The 22,631-nt window shown below is 46.8% G+C and overlaps 1 protein-coding gene across 1 annotated transcript; it reads left to right on the top strand.

Moving 5' to 3' along the window:
• Positions 1-18,935: 18,935 nt before the first annotated feature.
• On the top strand, positions 18,936-20,312 carry LOC125545993 (glucan endo-1,3-beta-glucosidase GIII). The gene is made up of 2 exons (XM_048710071.2): positions 18,936-19,094; positions 19,202-20,312. The coding sequence occupies exons 1-2, from the start codon at positions 19,028-19,030 to the stop codon at positions 20,128-20,130; spliced, it is 996 nt and encodes a 331-aa protein (XP_048566028.1). The 5' UTR covers positions 18,936-19,027; the 3' UTR covers positions 20,131-20,312.
• The last annotated feature ends 2,319 nt before the right edge of the window (positions 20,313-22,631 follow it).

Here is a 22,631-nt window from a genome sequence, read left to right as displayed (position 1 = left end):
TGGCTTCATAACTTCTTCCTACCTGATCCTTATTACACTGAAGCTGTTTGTCATTGCGCTTTCACTCTATTGAATACATGACCATGGCTGGCCTAGTGCAATCTAACTTCTGCTGCACAGTAATAGGCCTAATCTTCACTGTTTGTCTTCATAACTCTCACGTTTTGAAGATTTTCATAAAAATCGCCTATTCACCCCCCGTCTAGTCGATATAACGCACTTTCAATTGGTATCAGAGCAAGGTGCTCCCTTGTTATGTGTGATTCGGTTTAACCACCTGGAGTTTTAGCGATGTCGACTGCAGGGATAATCGAAGTCTCCGCTGTTTGCCCCGTCTTCGATGGAACTGAATATCCCTACTGGAAGAATAAGATGCGCATGCATCTTGAAGCCATTGACGTCGACCTATGGTATGTCGTCGAAAACGGCGTTCCCAAGGCTGGAGAAGGTGTCACTGCTGCTGATGTCAAGAAGTTCATTCAACTGGATTCTACTGCCAAGAATATCATCTGTGGTCATCTGACCAAAGGACAGTATGGCCGTGTGAGTGCCTTGAAGACATCAAAACTAGTCTGGGACTGGCTCTCCAAGGTCAATGAAGGCATCTCAACCCAGAGAGATCAAAGAATCAGTGTTCTTTGCAACCTCTTCAACCGCTTCAAGCGAAATGACAATGAGAATGTCCAGCACACATTTGACCGGCTCACTGACATCACAAATGAGCTTCAAGCCCTCGGCGCCACTGAGATCACCAAACATGAAATCGTCAAGACGCTACTGAGATCACTTGATAGTTCGTTTGACATCCTGGCCCTGATGATTCAAGAACGTTCCGATTTCAAGACACTCGATCCGTCTGACATACTTGAGAGGCTCAACACACATGAGTTTCAGCTTTCTGAGAAAAGAGATATCTACGGTCCAAACTATGGGCGAACTCGTGCTTTGAAGGCAAAAGCTATCTCCTCATCTGAAGAAGAATCTGACTGCAGTTCTGATGATCCTGAACACATTGGAAGAGAACTTGCAATGCTAGTGAAGAAGTTCCAAAAATTCACCAAGAAGAAAGGCTTCAGAAAATCTTCACGATCAAGCTCAAGGAATGATGAAGTTTCTGCTCATGACTACAAGAAGAAAACATGTCACAAGTGCAAGAAAACTGGACACTTCATTTCTGAGTGTCCACAGTGGGACAATGAGAACAGAAGGAAGAAGAAGAGCAAAGAATATGATTCTGACGACAAGAAAAAGAAGAAATACTCAAAGTCTTCTTCCAAGTCTTCATCAAAGTCTTCATCACACAAGAAGAGCTCATCTGGCAAGGCACGTGCGTTTGTTGGCAAGGAGATGGATTCAGAGGAGGAGTCCGCATCTGAGGAGGCAGAGGTGGAGTCTGAGGAGGAGTCTGATTCTGGCATTGCGAGTCTGGCTAAAGCATACGTCGCCAAGTCCATCTTCAACACTGAAGACAATGACTGCAACACCGACACCGACGCAAATGACAAGAACGACTCCACTCCTACCTACTGCTTCATGGCACGCGGTGCCAAGGTAAACACACGTACTACTCACTATGAAACATCTAGTGACGATGACTCTGAATGTGATTCAAAACCTAGCTACAGAACACTTGCTAAAATTGCAACTGAACAACAGAAAGCCATGGAACATATTCAAAAACTGTTAGACAGAAGCGATGATCTGTTGGGTGCCGAAATGACTCGTTCTGAATCCTTAATTGAAGACATAAAAAATCTTCACGTTAAGTATCAGGAACTTGAAGATCGTCTTGAGACTCTCTCAACTACTCATGAAAAGCTCTCCTATGATTATCTTCAAAAGAAGCAAGATCTTGAGAAGTTGAGAGCGGATCATGAAGATCTTCAAAAGGAAAATGAGTCACTTCGCTCCGAACAGATCAGTCCCGCTCAGGAAGGATTTGAACCACCATGTCTTAAATGCATTGAGCGTGATAATACTAATTCTGTTGCTGAATGTTCCACTGCTACTACTGTTGCAATATCTTCAACTGTTAACGTGGTAACTAACCCCTCTTCTGAGGATACCACTGCTATTGCTGATGAGAATGCTAGGTTGAAGACATTGCTTGAAACAGGAATGTACAAAAGTCTGAAAGGGCATCAGACACTATGTGATGTCCTTAAGAAGCAGATTCTGAACCGAAACCCTAGGAAAGAGGGTGTTGGGTTCGTGAGGAAAATTAATGCAGATGGCTCTTACTGGAAACCTGAGCAGTACCCCAAAACCACATGGGTTGCTGCAAAGGAACTTTCAGCAGATCCATTCAATTTATCTGGCTTCACTTGTGCTAACCCTATTATCATTGATGAATCCTTTGATGCAAACTATAAACTGTTTAAGAATCAGAATGGTGAAGTGTTTGCCAGGTACATTGGTACTAACTGCAGGAATGGACCGCCTATGAAGAAGATCTGGGTTCCGAAAACATGTCTGGAAAATCTTCCTGTGAATGTCTTCATGACACCTCACTTGAAGAAGACAAACCTCGGTCCAAAGGCTTCATACAGACAGAGGACTCACCTGAGTCACACTAACGCAAATGTTTTGCAGGGAAACCATACTCAGGCATATGAATATGAGAGCGGTTCATCGAACCGTCATGTTCATATGACCAAAAATTATTCTGCCTATGCCTATGAGTATTATTGTCCCCCTGCTAGACTGTTTGCTAAGGCTTCAAAGCCAAAATTCTCAGATGCTGCACTTAGACTTATAGCTTCTAAGCCACCCTTGAAGATGTGGGTGGTTAAGAAAGCTTAACTCTCTTTTGCAGGGAAAGGTCTCCAGCACAAAAACAAAATCTTCTGATGATATTGCTGGGGACCATAAAAATCTTGTGGGGCGCAAGATAAACTGCCCAAATGGCATCATTATGTACTTCGTTCCTGAATCGCATGCTACTCTCCCTATTAGTCCTAATCTGGATCTAAGTTTTCATAATCCACTGGTTCGTCAAATGTTTATGCTTCACAATACCCTTCGTGAAGCCTATCCCCCTAACTGCACTGTAGGGTACGACACCAGTGACTTCAAAGTCTTCAGAATGGATTATTGACAGTGGGTGTACAAATCACATGACTGGCAAAAGAAGCCTTCTCATGGACTCAACTTTACGTCCATCCGACAAGAGCCACATTACATTTGCTGACACTGGTAAAAGTAAGGTATTGGGTCTAGGTAGAGTTGCAATCTCAAGGGATCAACACATGGATAAAGTCATGCTTGTTGAATCCCTTGGCTTCAACTTAATGTCTGTCTCAATGCTTTGCGATTTGAATATGATTGTAATGTTTGGCAAATATCGCTGCCTGGTGCTAATGGAATCTGACAAATCTCTAGTGTTTGAAGGGTATAGGAAAGGTGATTTGTATGTGGTAGATTTCTCAGCAGGACCACAACTTGCAGTATGTCTTTTTGCAAAAGCTTCAGAATGCTGGCTTTGGCATCGAAGGCTTGGGCATGCTGGCATGAGGAACCTCCACACCCTTGCGAAGAAAAAGCACGTCATAGGCATCGAGGGCGTCAAGTTCAAGAAAGATCACTTATGCGGTGCCTGTGAAGCAGGAAAGATGACAAGGGCAAAACATCCTTCGAAGACAATCATGACCACTACTCAACCTTTCGAACTGCTTCACATGGATCTTTTCGGTCCCACTCACTACTCAACTTTTACTACTTCTGCTTGCCTCTATGGCTTCGTAATTGTTGATGATTATTCTAGATATACTTGGGTGCACATAATCCTTTACAAGACTGAAGTGCAGGATGTCTTCAGACGCTTCGCAAATCGAGCTATGAACAATTTTGGCGCCAAGATAAAGCACATCAGAAGTGACAATGGCACTGAATTCAAGAACACTGGCCTTGATACATATCTGGACACCTTGGGGATCACACATGAATTCTCAGCTCCATACACGCCACAGCAGAATGGCGTCGTCGAACGCAAGAACAGAACACTCATTGAGATGGCCAGAACAATGCTAGATGAATACAAGACTCCAAGAAAATTCTGGACTGAAGCCATTGATACTGCATGCCATACAATCAATCGTGTTTATCTTCACAAGCTTCTGAACAAGACATCGTATGAGCTCCTAACTGGCAAGAAGCCAAATGTCAGTTACTTCAGAGTATTTGGCGCAAAATGCTGGATCAAGGACCCACACCACACCTCAAAGTTTGCACCAAAAGCACATGAAGGCTTCATGCTTGGATATGGAAAGGATTCGCACTCCTACAGAGTCTTCAATCTCTTCCACTACAAAGTGGTTGAAACAGTGGATGTGCGATTTGATGAAACCAATGGATCACAAAGAGAGCAACTGCCAAATGTGCTAGATGAAGTTCCAGCAAATGAATCAATCAAGCTTATGGGAACTGGAGAAATTGTACCTTCTGAAGCTCATCCTGAAGAAGAACTTATCATCTCAACACCTGATCCACATGAAGACAATGCTCAGCCTGAAGATATACCTCCAAATGACAACACAGATCAACAAGAGCAAAGTCTTCGCCCTATACATCCTCGTGTTGCAAATGAAGTACAAATTGACAAAATACTTGACGGCATCAATGCACCTGGTCCACTCACTCGTGCAAGGGCAACTCATCTAACAAACTTCTGTGGGCATTTCGCATTCGTCTCAATATCAGAACCCAAGAAAGTTGAAGGAGCCTTCATGGAACCTGAATGGATTCAAGCTATGCAAGAAGAGCTTCAACAGTTTGAGCTGAATAATGTATGGGAACTGGTTAAGCGTCCTGATCCACGGAAGCACAACATAATAGGCACCAAATGGATATACCGCAACAAGCAAGATGAGCATGGTCAAGTTGTCAGAAACAAAGCTCGTCTCGTTGCTCAAGGATATACTCAAGTGGAGGGCATTGACTTCGATGAAACATTTGCTCCTATGGCTAGGCTTGAAGCCATACGCATACTGCTGGCCTATGCAAATCATCATAACATACTTCTCTATCAGATGGATGTGAAAAGTGCCTTTCTCAATGGCAAGATTGAAGAAGAAGTGTATGTTGCACAACCACCTGGCTTTGAAAATCCAAAACATCCTGATATGGTATATAAGCTCAACAAGGCACTGTATGGCCTCAAACAAGCCCCTAGGGCCTGGTATGATACACTCAAGTACTTTCTGAAAAGCAAAGGCTTCATACCTGGTTCCCTGGATCCCACTCTTTTCACGAAGACATATGATGGTGAACTGTTTGTGCGCCAAATATATGTGGATGACATTATCTTCGGCTGCACCAATCAGAAGTATAGTGAAGAGTTTGGATACATGATGCAAGAGCAATATCAGATGTCCATGATGGGGGAGCTGAAGTTCTTCCTCGGTCTTCAAATACGGCAACAACGCAACGGCATCTTCATATCTCAAGAGAAATATCTTAAAGAGTGCCTGAAGAAGTTCGGTATGCAAGACTGCAAAGGCTTCACAACACCAATGCCAGCCAAGCATCATCTGGGTCCCGACGACAATGGTAAAGAGTTCGATCAAAAGGTATACCGCTCCATGATTGGGTCTTTGCTTTATTTATGTGCATCTAGGCCAGATATCATGCTTAGTGTTTGCATGTGTGCTCGATTTCAAGCGACACCAAAGGAGTCGCATCACTTAGCTGTGAAGCGAATTCTTCGATATTTGGCTCACACCCCAACTCTAGGATTATGGTATCCAAAGGGCTCAGAGTTTGATTTGGTTGGATTTTCGGATGCTGATTATGCTGGTGACAAGGTTGATCGCAAGTCTACATCAGGCACATGTCACTTTCTGGGACGATCACTTGTATGTTGGTCTTCAAAGAAGCAGAACTGTGTATCACTCTCCACTGCTGAATCTGAATACATTGCTGCTGGATCTTGCTGCGCTCAGCTTCTGTGGATGAAGCAAACACTCAAGGATTATGGCATTCATCTGAAGCAAGTGCCACTTTACTGCGACAACGAAAGCGCCATCAAGATTGCCAACAACCCAGTTCAGCACTCGAAGACAAAGCACATTGAAATTCGTCATCACTTTCTCAGAGATCATGTTGTGAAGGAAGACATTGATATCATACACGTCAACACTGAAGAGCAATTGGCAGATATCTTCACCAAGCCCTTGGATGAGAAGAGATTTTGCAAGTTACGGTGTGAGCTAAATATCTTGGAATCCTCAAATGTCCTGTGATCAGGCACACATCCTAACACTTAAGCATATTGATGACTTAGATGTGCAACACACGAAGTAGCGTATATCTTCAAACAATGAAGACATACATTCTAAGTGTGAATACATTAATGTGGAATTTGACTTCGGAGCGCTACGATAATTGTGCGCCGTGTCTGGGTCTAATACTTCCTATACGGTGGGTAACGCCACCACCAAACGTTCCATTTTGAAGTGTTTCTCTCATGGCGTTACCTCTCAATGTCTTCACATTTGGTTTGTCTTCATTCTCAATATGTCTTCATAATTATCTTCACTGCGTTGATTAAATGGATATATATGTACTGATGTTCTGTCCTCTACAGCATTCACTTATAGCTATGTCTTCTGGGTTGAATCTTTTGTACTAAGTGAATGTGATCGGACCCTAACCTCTCTATGCTCTCTATCTCAAACTCTATCTCTCCAAGTCATATGCATTCTGTTGAAACTGTCAAATGTCTTCACTGTGTCCTTGTCAGCTGAAGATATAGTGACAACCATAAAAGTCCGCTTTAATGCTCAGTCCTCCACATAATATCCGGAGAAGCAGGAACGACCGCCCGACAATTTAGGCGTGCGTGGGACATGGAACAAATCTCAATCTTCCTCTAACTGGCCACGCGTGCCTCAAATGCAAACCGCCAGGGGTACCTGCGTAATAGCGCAGTGCCGCCTCTATCCCTATAAATACACGATTCACTGCGGTCATTATCTCCTTCTTCCACCCTCGCATGAACCCTAGCGCCACCGCTAGCACTCGACGACGCCGGCGACGAAGCGCTTCACTGCCGCAACCTCTCCGACGCCGTTTTCACGCCGACAGCGGACATCGCTCTCTCCGCCGTCGCCGTAGGTGTCTTCCGTCGCCAAGTTAGGGCACGGAGGATCGAACTGCTCGACCTCAACTCTCACTTCGTCTAGTAGTTCCAAGTGTGGTAAATAAAACCTCTTTTTACAGCCTCTTTTGATCCCATAGTTCAGTCACTTTCTGCCATAAGGAGTTTCTCTTCACATCAGTTAGTTATCTCGCTACATCTCATGACATGCCTAGTATATTCACTTGTGCTTCATAAGGTAGTTAGATTCCTCACTTGTACTGATCTGTGGGTTCGTACAAATCTGGAACCAACTTCTTATCTGTGAGTGAATGTCTTCGCACAATGAGGTCTATGTCTTCTAAACCAATTTATCTTCAAAATCTTCTGAGAATGCATATGACCTCTTCCCCTTCCCTCGCACCTTAATGCTGTCACAGGTACATGTCCGTGGGAGAATCCTTTGGTTCTCATAGTCTGCATTCATTTGCAGAGTACTTGCAGCATCACATCAACTCTCCTGAAGCCAGTTCTTGCAAAAGGAACCCTTTGAAGCCTTTGAACATCTTGAAGCCTTCCAAGTTATTCATGGCTTCAGAAACAACAGCAAGGAAGGGAGGCAGACAGTGACGTGGTGAAACGTCCAAAGATCTGCCTGATGAATTGGCAGAGATGTACAAAACTGATCCTGAAGAAAGCTATGGTCAGCGCAAGACATGAATCCAATGGATTCGAAGATATTGGGCAGAGCAATGGTTCCACTACCGCTTCGTCACTCAGGAATATGCGGAGAAGTGCGCCATCAAGAGACCGTGGGGAGACGTACTATACAAAAATCTCGTACCCAGGTCCAGAGTCGAAGCCATTGCTCAAGGCTTCTATCCATGCATGGTGAGAGGACCACAGCCAGCTGAAGCACATCCGTCATCACTTCTCTGGTGCTGCGATGATAATCTCTTCAAGCGCAACTTTCAGTTTGCACAACAATCAGCGAAGATAAATAAGAAGAAATTTGGGCTTGACTTCAACCCTGGTCCCTCCTCACCAAGGGCAGATGGCACACGCGACGCCGATCCCAATACCATCGGGCCGTATGCCAATCTTGCAGGCCTCATCACTCGCATCCTAGTCCAAGGGACTGCTGTGAATGACCCTCCAGCAGATACTGAGTCAGATGACGCCCCTGCTGCGCCGAAGCCGAAGCAGAAGAAGCCAAAAGCTTCAAAGCCAGCCGCTTCTCCCAAGATCGCAAGAGTGAAGCCTTTAGCAACTGCACCTCCTGAAGCCAGTATGCAGTCAGAAGGCTTATCACGAGTGTCCAAGCCCCAAGAAGCCAAGAAGCCTCAGCCACACACAGGCAAAGAGCTCACAGCTGCTGCCGTTCTGCGCTGTGAAAACATTGATCTATCAAGCGATGAGGATCTTGGAGATGACGCACTTGAGCAGCTCATCAAGAGCAAGGAGGAGGCTGAAATCTTCAACAATCTGCCTCTGTTTGATGTCGCTGTCATCCACAGCTTCATTGATGAATGGTTTGACACACCAGACATAAGCTTCGATGATCTGCAGCTACCAATAGGCCTCAGCGTTGCCTTTCAAGGTGCAATTGCTTCAGAACTTGCAATAGCCCAGCGAATCGTAGAACTGAAGCAGAAAATTGATTATGAAAAGGCTCAGTTCAAGAAGCACGTGGCCAAGCTCAGCGTGCAAGAAGTGAAAAACTTCAAGATCATGTTGCACGAGCTGAAAGAGAACTTTCTGAAGACGCGTGCTGAAGTTCAAGGCTCGCGAGAGCGCATGAAGACTTTGGCTGATCACTGCGTGCAGGCCTACAATGAGGCAGAGAAGCGCAAGGCACTTGGGCGTCCTGGCATTGACCCCAGGATGGCCGCGAAGAAGAAAAAGAAGGATGCTGTGCCTGAACCTGAAGCGCCAAGGTCAGAAACTGCTCCGATTGTCTTCCCCGCTGCAACGACTGGCTCGACGCCAAAGAGTCGATCAACCACCTCACAGCACAAGAAGACACGGACTGCAGAGGCTGAAGCTAAGAAGAGAAAACATTCTGAAGCCTCTCCTTCTGAACCCATCATCAAGAAGCGCAAGACCAAGAAATCTCGGGCTGCTCCCACAGAGCCCTTGACAGTTGAACCCCTCTCCGTCCGCTATCCTGACGCAGATCGTCAGTTGACTGTGCATGAACCTAACGCTGAAGACATTCCAGCAGACGAACCCAACGCTGCTGAAGACATTGGTCTCCAAGACAATGTGCAAGGTGATGCAGCCCTTCCTCAGCTTGAGACAAGCGAACTGATCAGTATTGGTCGTCCATTGACGCCAATCACACAAGATGCATCGTGGGCAGATCGCCCACAGGAGGAAGATGAGCCCCAACCCACTACAACTCCACCGGCGCCTACATTCCGTAGGCTTCACAAAGGGCCAAGGGCTCAGGCTGCTGACGACATTCCGGCTGCATCAGCCGAAGAGCATGTAGAGATACCACAAGCTCCAACTCCCCCACACCAACAAGAAGCAGTTCTCCAGGAGAACGTGCCTGAGTCTGCAAATGTTGAGGCTGCCACAAACAACGCCGAAGCAAATGTGGAGCCCAACCCAACAATAGCTTCAGAAGACAATGAAGCTACTGCTCCTGAACATTCTGTGCCTGAGTCTGCTGCCGGACCACAATTCAACTATCATATTGCGTACAGACCCCAGGTCCAGAAGCCGATCCCACGACTGCCAAGGTTCCCAGGTCCTGCATCAGCTCCTGGTTCCTTCAACATCAACGGCTTCAGGGCAGATAACACGTTTTTCGACCGCTCCAAGAACCCTTATTCAAGGGAACGGATTGTATCAGATAGGTTCTGGAGCCATCAACAGCGCAGCTATTATTCATGCATCCTATACAACCAAGGCCGCATCTTTCCTCACAAGCGCCTTGAGGTTGAAGCTGTTGCTGGTCTGCCTGGTCTGGAAGAAGCACTGGATTGCTTCAAGCAAGTGGTTTTGCTGCCATTTATCACTGATGAAGAGCACTGGAACGAAGAGCTTCTGCTCCAGTTCTATGCCACTTTGCATATCAAAGGCTATAACAGAGATCCGAAGACATGGATTCTGGAGTGGATGACAGGCAATATCCATCATGAAGCCAATGCTTTCGACCTAATTGAGCTTACCGGCCTTCCCACTCCTGGCGAATTCTTTGAAGAAGGGTGCCAACTCCATGCTGAAGAAATTGAGAACATATTTCAGCGTCCTGAGCCAGATATGAGTCAGATGCTCTCAATAATGAAGCCACTGCCTCCTAATGCACCCTATCCAACTAGGTTCTTCGTTGAAGACTTAGAGTACCTGCCCAGAACAATATATCACATCATAAGGCGGACTCTATGGCCTGTAAAGGGACACTCTTGATATGCAACAATTGATGGTGCAATGAAGACTCTCATCTTCTGCATTCTTCATGGCAAATGCTTCAATGCACAGGATCTCTTCATCCGTCACTTTGCAGCATCTGCCTCAGAACTGTTTGGATTAAAGTTCTATGCTCCTTGGGTTATGAGGCTGATCAAGCTTCACTCTGCAATCTCCTATCAACCCTCAGCCCGCAACCATAGGATATTTTTGCTAGATGTGGACACATCTACTGAAGCAATATATCCAGAGCCTGGCAAGCAACCATTAAGTCTTCAAAATGCAGAACACCAGAGCTTCACTCAAAATATTGAAGGTGTTGAAGCTCTCTCCCGAGTGTATCCAATGACTGGCACCACACGTGCCCCTGCATCAACTGAAGCCACTGACAGCACAGCTGCCAAGAGACCCAAGAAGCACGCTCGAGCACTCAATGACCGAGAGCTTCTTGTGGCTCTTCACCAAAAGCAAGATAGGCATCACGACTGGCTCAAACGGTAGATGAGAAGCATCATGCAAGACGTCAATCGCATCAGAAATCTGGCAACCAAGAATGCGTTTGTCGCACATGAGACCTGTCGCCGCACTTGGAAAGGCCTCACCATGATGAGCAATGAAGCTGAACTGCAAGAGGATGTCTTCAGAGAGAGATTCCAATTTGACTCCACGCCTCCAAGAAGAGCTGTGATGCGAAGCACACCATCCCTTGAAGAGTCAGAATTCTCTTTTTCTGCTGCCACCGTGTCTGCCCGGATTATTGAAGAAGACGACGACGCGACATCATCTCCACCTACTTCAACACACGTCGAATCTGTACCAAGCTCATCTGCACCGCCACCAAACAACTCCACCGATCCTGCTGCGCCTGGGAACGCGTAGAAAACTCTATGTCTTCAAACCTTTTTGGTCATCACTGACAAAAGGGGGAGAAGCATGATGTTTATAGTCTTCAAGCGGGTCACTTGGGCGGGTGCCTTTATATTTTGCTACATTTTGCTTTGTGCTTACAACTCCCGTTTTTGCTACATTTGCTTCTTTGAGTTGTAACACTTAGCCTTGATGGCCGTCTGCTACCTGTTTGTCACTCCGTTATGCGAAGATAAATTCCGCATGTGCGACGATAAATTCCGCACTCATCTCTTACTGCAGACGTCCATTTTCCATTATGCATGTCATTATCTTCATATACTTTCACATGCATAGTGGATTGTCATCATAAGTTGAAGTGGATCTCCACAAGTACAACCTGCCATGTGCATTTGCATTCAAAAGGCAAATTACTTATATGCACATCTTCAGGGGGAGCCCTTGCAACTTATGAAGACAAATTCCTTTACTATCTCACAAATTATGTTCCCCGTTGAAAACTTCAACTAGTTTGTCATCAATCACCAAAAAGGGGGAGATTGTAAGTGCATCTAGTGCCACCCCTAGTTGATTTTGGAGTATTGACGACAAACCTAGTTGAGGGACTAACGTGTTTGTGAGAATTGCAGGAAAACACAGGTAGAAGTCCCTCATTGATTCGGTTTTATTACCAGAGATGACCCCTAAAAATGTACGAAGACATTGAAGACAATGGTGGTTTATGAAGATATTCATATTGAAGACAATGACATGAGAAGACTCCCTATGAAGCTTATGGAACTCGAAGACTTAGATCCTTCGTAGTTTTATTTCATTTATGTTGTGTCATAGGAATCACCGTACTGTTAAGTGGGGTCCAAGAGAATCAGTCAGAATGACTAAAGTGATGCCTAATTCAAATCCTATGTCTTCAAGCGAAGACTTTGAGAGAAAATCTTGTCCAGAGTCAGACAAGTCAGCTTTACTTGTAGCCCAAGTAAAGTTGCCGTGTGAGTTCAAAATTCGACCATTGGTACACGTGTCAGTTCCTTAGTGACCCAGGGTCATTTCGGACAGATCAGGTCGGGTTGCCAAGTGGCTATAAATAGTCCACCCCCCACAACCATAAACTGTTGGCTGCTCAGATTTCAGCGCACGACTTTTGTCGTTTGAGAGCAACCCACCTCGAAGCCTTTGAAAGAAAAATTCCTAGTGAGGAGAAAAGCCCTAACCACCCAGAGCCAGAGTAAATTGGGCATCACTTAAGTCTTCTTGTCTATGTGATCTGAAGACTTATTACACTTGAGGACTGTGCATCCTCCAGACGGTTAGGCGTCGCGTTCTGAGCATCCAAGAGAAATTGTGGATTGCCAGTGGACGAAGTCTGTGAAGGTTTGGGAGTCTACCTTGAAGACTTACCTGAGTGATTGCGCGAGGTCTGTGTGACCTTAGCTCAAGGAGAAAACGGTGAGGACTGGGTGTCTTGGACTAAGTGTCCTTGACTGGGTGTTCGGGACTGTGTGTCCTTTGGTTTAAATACCTAGCCGCTCCAACCAGACGTACAGTTGTCACAGCAACTGGAACTGGTCCAACAAATCATTGTCTTCAACGTGTCACTGGTTTCATCTTCACTTCCTTTTACTTACAGTTATTCATTGTGAAGCCATTGCATGCTTGCTTTATCTTTTGTCTTCACAACATGAATGTATGATCTGTTTGGCTTCATAACTTCTTCCTACCTGATCCTTATTACACTGAAGCTGTTTGTCATTGCGCTTTCACTCTATTGAATACATGACCATAGCTGGCCTAGTGTAATCTAACTTCCGCTGCACAGTAATAGGCCTAATCTTCATTGTTTGTCTTCATAACTCTCACGTTTTGAAGATTTTCATAAAAATCGCCTATTCATCCCCCCTCTAGTCGATATAACGCACTTTCACCATGCAACACTTTATTTTGAAAATTAAAAAAATGTAACCGCCCAAGCAATAAACAAAGATTCCATAGTGTGCATATTAGAATGCAATATACATTGGAAAAAAGGCACACACAATGACCTAAGATAAACATTTGTTGCACTAGCCGCAGTTGTATATCATCATGTTATGTTTTTCTATCAAATTCAGAAACATAACCATTTTCCTGTCAATTTTTTCAATAAATAGGTATATTTCGGCATCCTCTCCCGAAATCACTTTTTTCATTTAAGTGTTTTTTCTAGTAGCTTCAATAAAGTGATAGCTCACTAGACCTATGGAGACATTATACATTTATTTTTAAATTTTCAAAGAAAATTCTTTAAATCTTAGTCATATTTAGAGCCATTTAATGAAAAATTAACTGTGCTAGCTTAAATTTCTAGGTATAGATAAGTCAAGATACACAACCAATGTCTTAGGAAACATGTCTCTATAACATTAGGCGGGTTGTTTTGGACGTTTATAATACATTTGGCTGGCCAATATTTTGGTCAAGCTTTTTCTTGCCATGAGTTGATTAAAATTGGCTAAAATTTAAACTAGAGTTGCTAACTTGTCATGGGCAAATCAATATATTGGCAGCCATGCAAACAAGCACCAAACCTTTGGTTACTACTAAATTAGGAGTGCGGAATGGTTTATCCTCAGAAGATTTATTTTATACAGTAGGTATTGGTAACCATCCAAACTCATTGGACTCTTTTCTGGGACGCGCCACATGAGGCCGTAAGAGCATGTAGAATCGGACTCCCATCCCCCCTAAATGCTAGGACGGACTACCAAGACACCTCCCAGACCGAATATACACGCACTCGGACCCCAAAATCGCCCATACTTTAGGGTTGTCCAAAATGCTCACGCCTAAACACATGTGGAGATCGGGCGGAAGATGCAACCTATCAAAGAACTTCGCACCACTGAGTCACGCCGCGTCACTTACCTTGCGCAGAGGAGGAGTACGAGGAGGTGCCGGAGGATGCGGCGCCAGAGGAGGAGGAGGTAGAGGTAGGCATGGAGCTTGAGCCCAATGGATTTGGGATGGAGGAAGCGTGGGAGCAGTCCACCTCACCCAAATTGTTGGAAATATGCCCTAGAAGGAATTAATAAAGTTATTAGTATTTCTATTTCCATGTTTATAATTTATTTTATATTTTCATGCCACAATCGCAATCGTTTTTGAATGTGATATTCGTAGAAAAACCTATTTGCATGTGTCCAAAATAAAAACCAATCAGATCCCTAATCAAGCCTCTAGACTAGATCACGCATTGTTGATGGTTCTATTTTCCTAACCATGAGCATCCTTAATGTAACGAGAATGTTAAAAATAATTAAAACACATTGTTAGAGTAACTATGATGTTGGATAGACCCAACTTACGAAATAGTATGAGATCACGTCGACAATATGTTGTCCTTGTTTTCGTATGAAGTGTCAACATTTTTATTCTTTTAACGTTTACTTAAGTCCTTAGACTATGAGAATATCATAAACCGGGATGACACATGATTACATTGGGTTACAAGATGTCACCCCATAACTAGATGGTTATAAAGGTGACTTCCAAGTATACCTAAAAGTATGTTGTGGTGTTTGATACGTCAACAATGTGATTTGCTCCTATGGCGATGGAGATATATACTCTGGGCCCACTCGGTATTACAATGTCCATCATCGCTGGGCCAAGCATAGTGATTAAGGTGTTAGCAAGGGCACATAGAAATACGGAAACAAGAAAGGTGTACAAACCGGTAATGAGGATAACAAGGTGTAGTGATCAAAGTGTTGATCACGAGGATACAGTACAAGTCTTGCTTCGGGTTTTGTAATGTGTCACAAAGAGAAGGCAATTTTTTCCGCGTTGAAAAATATTCGCTTGATAAAATCTTCGTTGGTAATGCGGGAATCATTATGGGTGTCCAGATCCCGATAATAATTATTGAACGGAAGGTGTTCTGCACTTGTCGGCATATTATCACACATGTAGGATCATACGCCTAATGACTCGTGGTAATGTTTCAGAACTAGGAGATGATGGAGAATGAGCTCTGGAAGTGTTCCGGATGATACCGGAATTGTTTTGGGAGGTCCTGGGAATGTCCTAATGATACCATGAAGGTCCCAGAATGTATTAGAATGCCACGAGAGCTTTTGAAATGTTCCAGAACCTTCCAGAATATTTGGGAGGGTCCTTAGAGGGCCGCTCCATGCTGGAGTTGTAGGCAAGGCACCCCAAGGGCCCAAGTCGGCCAACACTAGGGAAATCTGGGGGCAAGCCACCCAGGAGAGAGTCCTAGGAGGACTCCACTACCCAGGTCGACCGACCCAAAGAGGGCCTCCTCCCAAAGTGGGTTGCCCCCTTCCCCCTATCTGTGTGTTGGGTTGGGTTTGGGGGGGGGGGGGGGCAGGTTAGAGGCACACCAAAGTATCGGAGGCCGACCCGTCGCTACCACTCTCTCTCTCTCTCTCTCTCTCTCTCTCCCTCCCTCTCTCTCTCTCTCTCTTTCCATGAAGTGTTGCAGTATCTCTAGATCGGGAGGCATGAATACCTCTAGATGTAGGAATCAGTGAGCTTCACCAACTCTTCTTCCTCTACTTCCGGTGCATAGATCGTTGGTGAGATAATCATTACTTGTACCTCCATAGTGTTTCTGAGATCTATGTGCGCGACTTTTTTTTTCTTATGTAGCACGTTCCCCTACTAAAGCCGCGGAGGTGGAGCACCATGTGGCTGAGGACGCGCACGTAGGCGATGCCACTTTCACCGGGCTCGTCGTGGATCCCGGCCTCATGGCCAAGAACCATGCCATCATGGAGTTGATCCAGTCCCGGTGGGAGGTGGTGGCAAATCGTCGCCTTATCCACCTCGCCAACATGAGGAAGGAGCAGCTATTCGCGGACGCCGACAAGGAGGAGGAGGAGGCGCTGGAGTTCCACCCTGCCGCAAATGACCATGAGGCCGGAGGCTCCAGAAAGGAGGTCATCAACATTTCCTCGGACGAGGAGTAGCATTAGTGTAGTCTATATTGAATGTAGCTCGTATTAACCTATGTATGCAGTATATACGATGAAACCTACGCGTTCGCAGACGTTTAGGGGTCATATTTGTCCAGCCCAATTGGAGATGCTCTAACTTGCTTTCTGTTAGACTTAATCTTGATTCGTGTATCTGCATAGTTTGTTTTTCGTTATGCATGTAGCTTAGTTTGTCTAGGGAGTAGTTGTCCAACGAAACTTCAGCGGAGGCGTGCGGAGAAGGCGAGATGCCAAGGCGTCGTGCGATACGACGATGATGTCGAGATGCCAATGGCGGCGTGAGGCTGCAGTGCTGCGTGAGGCAGCGTGGCCGTGTGATGCGACAAGTGCGACGAAGGCTGGAGTGTGGGGCTCTATGAGCATGTTTAGCCGGCTGGGTTGATCCGGTTGTAAGCTGCATGCAAGTCCTAGTCCTGGGACGTTGGAGTGAATCAAGAAAACAAACTGGCTGCATGCAAGTAGTTGGTTAGCTAGCTTTGTGTGTGTGCATGGGTTAGTGGGTTTAGTGGCCCGAGTGGAGGCTGGGTCAGGGCGTGCGTGAGCCAGCCCGCCGTATATATATGTGTTGATCAGATGAATGAAAAGTAGGCCGTGAGGGCTGAGAGCAAAATGTAGCGAATACGTTCACCAAAGAGAAGAGCCCGTGGGCAAAGCTTTGTGCTCCTTCTTGGTGCGTGTGTGTGTGGGTGTTCTTTTGTGTTTGAGAGAAACAACCAGAGAAAGAGAGAGGGAGCTGTGAGAGGCAGCACCAATGTAGAAGAAGAAGAGCGGCGCTGCAAGGAGGCGGCGCCAACAATTGGCATCAGAGCCTGGTTGATCCGGTGGCGGCGTCGGCGGCGTGGTGGACTCCATGTGAGATGGAGGCCGGTGGCGCAAGCAGGAGGCTTGTGGCAGCGCGAGGCCGCTGGTGGCTTTGACGGCGCGAGGCCGTTATGAGGAGAAGTTGGTGTGGCGATCGGCGCCGCGAAGGCGTCGTCCACGTGAAGAGATGGCCGCCACATGCGGCAAGAGGCCATGGTACTCGGCGCTGCGATGGCGTCGTCTACGGCAAGACGGTGTGGTGATTGGCGTTGCGAGGACGTCATCCACGACAAGATGGTTCATGGTGACCGCTGCTGCGACGGCGTCGGTGGCGGCGCGTGGCTAGTTACGGCGCTGCGATGGCGTCATCAAGTGATGGCGGGTGATCCGCATCAAAGATTGTGATGATTGGAGAATCAAGATTAGGGAGAAAAATGTTAGACTTAATCTTGATTCGTGTATCTGCATAGTTTGTTTTTCGTTATGCATGTAGCTTAGTTTGTCTAGGGAGTAGTTGTCCAACGAAACTTCAGCGGAGGCGTGCGGAGAAGGCGAGATGCCAAGGCGTCGTGCGATACGACGATGATGGCGAGATGCCAATGGCGGCGTGAGGCTGCAGTGCTGCGTGAGGCAGCATGGCCGTGTGATGCGGCAAGTGCGACGAAGGCTGGAGTGTGGGGCTCTATGAGCATGTTTAGCCGGCTGGGTTGATCCGGTTGTGAGCTGCATGCAAGTCCTAGTCTTGGGACGTTGGAGTGAATCAAGGAAACAAACTGGCTGCATGCAAGTAGTTGGTTAGCTAGCTCTGTGTGTGTGCATAGGTTAGTGGGTTTAGTGACCCGAGTGAAGGCTGGGTCAGGGCGTGCGTGAGCCAGCCCGTTGTATATATATGTGTTGATCAGATGAATGAAAAGTAGGCTGTGAGGGCTGAGAGCAAAATGTAGCGAATACGTTCACCAAGAAGAAGAGCCCGTGGGCAAAGCTTTGTGCTCCTTCTTGGTGCGTGTGTGTGGGTGTTCTTTTGTGTTTGAGAGAAACAATCAGTGAAAAAGAGAGGGAGCTGTGAGAGGCAGCACCAATATAGAAGAGGAAGAGCGGCGCTGCAAGGAGGCGGCGCCAACACTTTCGTTGCCTATTCACAAAAAGAAAGGAAAAAAAAAGGAAGAAACACAAAACTTGCTTTGGTTGCCACGATGACCAAGGGCTATGGTAGACTAGTACAGTCGATTCAATCGGGTGTGAACCACTACCACTCTCAGTCCAGGTTAATAACACCCGTGCCACAAGCCCACAAGGCACTCACAGACAATTAGCTTAGCTGGGGTTTTAGTGGCAACTGGCAAGGAAGCAACAAAGGACGCACTGTGGATGCCATCATCAGCCCTTAAGACGGGCCAGGTCAGCGGTCAGCGCGGTGAGGAAATTCCACGAGCCAGACAAGCTCTATGTGTCGCCAAGTTCTCTCCCAGCGATGGAATGCGACCTGCAGCGGCACGTCGACGACCTCATCGCTCACGGACGGATCGAGTCAATCACCGCAACGCGCGTAAGATAAAATATGGCCGGACTGGATGGTGACAACCGTTCAACCGGTTTCCACAGACCAACGAACAAGTTGCGCCGGCGGCCGGTCTCCTCTCATGCCAGCACTACACATGCTGTAGGTGCCATGGAAAATGGAAACCGAGAAGAAACTAGTAATGGTGTATTATTGGGCCAAACTGCCGGGTAGTTCTGAGAATTATTATTGGGCCAAACTGCCTGGTAGTTCTGAGAATTTTTTGTGTATATAAGAGGCGAGTGTGCTTGGTACATTGCATCCAAATAAGGGGGAAGACACCTCAAAGATACACAGACATAAGCGAGGAGGATGGCGAAGCAAGGTGTAGACGTCGCAGTGGCGCTGGTCCTTGTTGCCTTCGCAGCATTTCCAGCAGGTATATTTAGCACACGATATCGTAGTATTTGGGCGGTGATTACATGCTGTACCTAACGCAACAAATCAAACTCATTAGCTCTTGCATGCCGCATTTTTTTTCTCCAGTGCACTCCATTGGCGTCTGCAACGGCGTGCTCGGCAACGACCTGCCGGCGCCGAGCGACGTCGTGAAGCTCTACCAATCCAAGGGCATCAACGCCATGCGGATCTACGAGCCGGAGGGCAACGTCCTAAATGCTCTCAGCGGCACGGGCATCGCCGTCCTCATGGACGTCGGCAAGGCGCTACCCAGCCTCGCCTCCAGCAGCTCCGCTGCGGCCGCCTGGGTAAAGGCCAACGTCTCCTCCTTCCCGGGCGTCTCCTTCCGCTACATCGCCGTCGGCAACGAGGTCATCGACAGCGCCGGCCAGAAGACCATCCTCCCGGCCATGAGGAACGTACAAGCGGCGCTCGTGGCCGCCGGCCTCGGCGGCAGCGTCAAGGTGTCGACTTCCGTGCGGTTCGACGTGGTCAAGGACACATCTCCGCCCTCCAACGGTGTGTTCGCGGACACATCATTCATGGGGCCCATCCTTGAGTTCCTGGCGAGCACCGGCGCACCGCTGCTGGTCAACGTCTACCCCTACTTCGCCTACGAGAAAGACCCGAAGAACATCCAGCTCAACTTCGCTACCTTCGTGCCAGGCAGCACCACCGTGAACGACAACGGGCTGACATACACGAACCTCTTCGACGCCATGGTCGACTCCATCTACACCGCGCTGGAGAAAGCCGGCAGACCCGGGGTTAAGGTGGTCATATCCGAGAGCGGGTGGCCGTCGGACGAAGGTTTCGGGGCGACGGCGCAGAACGCGCGTGCGTATAACCAGGGGTTGATCAACCATGTCGGCAACGGCACGCCCAAACGGCCCGGGCCGTTGGAGACGTACATTTTCGCCATGTTCAACGAGAACAAGAAGGACGGGGAGAAGAGCGAGAAGCACTTTGGGCTGTTCAATCCGGACATGTCGCCGGCCTACTCCATTACTTTCTGAATGGAATGCGACAAGCGCTGGATATTTTGCGTTCGAATAAGCTGCCTGGCAATGCAATTGCAAACTGCATGCATCTAAGTCAACCACTCGTGTGTGTTATGTCTTCTTTTTTCTTAAAAATGTCCCAAAAAACACGTCAAAAATGAAAAGAAAAGGACTGAAATCCACTTTTTTACATGCCATATTTAACTCTCAATTTTCTGTGTCAATTTTGCCCCGTGTGTTCATTTCTTCTGAGTCGCGACAGCGCACTTCATTTTATCGACGGAAGTGTTGGGATACAAAGGTTGCTAGGAGGATATGAGAGCCACACATGGCGTTCCAAACCCAAGCTAGTAGCCATTTTTGCAATATTGTGAGCTTCAAATTATGCTCGCGCTTCTCATGGCATATTTCACGTGCAGAAAACTAGTCTTGCCAGGGTTAAGCTCTCACAATCATACAATAACCACCTAGATGACGTGTCGTCCGAAGGTCGTTTGCGACTCTCAGACAATCAATGGTGAAATAGATCTTGCGCATTGCCAAATCTTCTACTAAAGCTTGAGCTTCTCTGCACCCATAGGTCGAGAGTTTCTGGGTCGAGTACTCCCTCAAAAACAACTACGGACGCCCCCCCCCCCCCCCCCCCGCCCCCGCGCGCGGAAAACCCCCTGGTGTAATTCACCCCAATCGCACCTCGGTTCTGACTTCCGAGTCTTCGCTACTGCCGCATCGGCATTCAGTTTTGCAAACCCTTCAGGTGGGGGCTTCCACACACGAGTTGGTTTGGGAGCCGAAGGGTTGCATGGCATGTGCCGACCGCACCTCGTCAAGGTATCTGGCGATAAAAATGTTTGGAACTCCCCTTCATGTATTGCTTTCCACCGCGCCCACCAAATAGCCCAGAGAGTAACAAGAACCTCGACCAGCTGATCCTATTGACGTGTGTTTACTAGATTGAAGAGCCACAACTTTGCATTTGGGGTCTCACCTCCAACCAATGGTACAATAACATCATCCTCCCACATTGCCCACACTGCTCTTGCTATGTTACAGTCCATTAATGCATGTGAGCATGTCAGCATGAATCAACGTGGAAACAGCCTCGCATATTCATTTGCCCCATTCTCCCAGTACAGGCCTACCCGGCCCAACGTGGAAACATGTTCCTTTTTCCTGTTTTCTTCTCTCCCGATGAATCCAACCCGCTCTACACCTGAACGGCACCAGCACCTCCAATTTTCTTTGGCGAAAAGGCCTAAGGCCATATTAAGTATCACAGGTGCTTACAAACATACCCGTACAAAAAAGTAGAAAAACAATTTAAATCTTGGGGATGTTGAAATCTTCTTCCTCCTGCATCCACGGATAGCGCGTCATGGCCATAGCTCAATTCCGTCTGTAGTCATCCTCCTAGGGGTCAATGATGAAGAGGACCACATACAATAGCTTGAACCCCACTTTGATTATGTTCATGGCCACGGCCGGTATGTTTGTCTTGTCAGCGTGCACCGGGATACAATAGATCACCCATGTCGCAACATTGAACATAACCGATATGCATGACTATAGCTCATTTGGCTCGACCTGCTTATTTCTCGTGATTCCGCAAAATGTTGGCCTACATTCATAAGTTCGGGCGGAGTTACACATGGAGAAAAAGCAACACGTCGAAGTTCGAATGGTTGTGTGCGTGCGTGCAGTGCGTTGCGTGTATCTCAATGAGGTACGTGACAGGATTAATGTCCACGAGTTGGTTCGCCGGATAGATTGAATCCTCCAAGTAGAACATTGAGATCTTCTCGAATCGAGAAAGAATCATAGTTTAAATGGTTGTTGAAATCATAGTTGTAATCCATGTTTAATTCTAGAATGAATTTTTTTCATTGTTGAGGCGGGGAAGGAAGAGGTCTTTAGCCAACGACAAACGGATCCCGCATGGTGATTCTGAGTTTGCGCATCGCCTTGGCAGCCTCCATATTATTATGAAGCGTGTTCCATATGATAGATGGCAATCGATAAAATGGGGACTCTGCTAGAGTTGCTCTTACAAATCTATCGTAGACTACTACAGTCGATTAGGGTGTGAAAACAACGCCACCCTCTGACCCTCAGACCTTGTTGATAGTACCCGTGCCACAAGCGTACACAGGCAGATAGCTTATTTGAGGAAGCAGCGTACTCTTTTTTTTTGCGGGGTAAAAGGGAGTTTTATTATAAAGTCACAGTGTTACAATCGAGAGGCCAAAGGTCCTCAATACATGGTGGAACCGAATGAACCCACACAGCCGTGGTTCTCTCGGTGCGGCTATAGTTTGCCAACCGATCTGCAACACTATTCTGACTCCGATGTAATTTCTGAGGTAAAAACTCCCTTTTCATCATCAAGTCTTTATAATCTCCAGTATCAAATGCCCATATGCTGATTTGGTGAGATCATCATTCGCCAATACTGAAAGAGCAGTCGCCGAGTCCGACTGCACCACCACCGGAAGAACTGTGTGTTGAATAGCCAAGGC

The sequence above is a fragment of the Triticum urartu genome, chromosome 3A, assembly GCF_056163025.1.
Source record: "Triticum urartu cultivar PI428250 chromosome 3A, HENAU_Tu73, whole genome shotgun sequence".
Taxonomy (NCBI): domain Eukaryota; kingdom Viridiplantae; phylum Streptophyta; class Magnoliopsida; order Poales; family Poaceae; genus Triticum; species Triticum urartu.
Note: the sequence above shows the minus strand (reverse complement) of the source record. Positions and strands in the feature narration are given on the sequence as shown.

Bases quoted from the DNA above. Each gene is read 5' to 3' on its own strand.
- LOC125545993 (XM_048710071.2), top strand. From the start codon at position 19,028: ATGGCGAAGCAAGGTGTAGACGTCGCAGTGGCGCTGGTCCTTGTTGCC. The intron at 19,095-19,201 runs GTATATTTAGCA...TTTTTTCTCCAG, and splicing joins CTTCGCAGCATTTCCAGCAG to TGCACTCCATTGGCGTCTGC.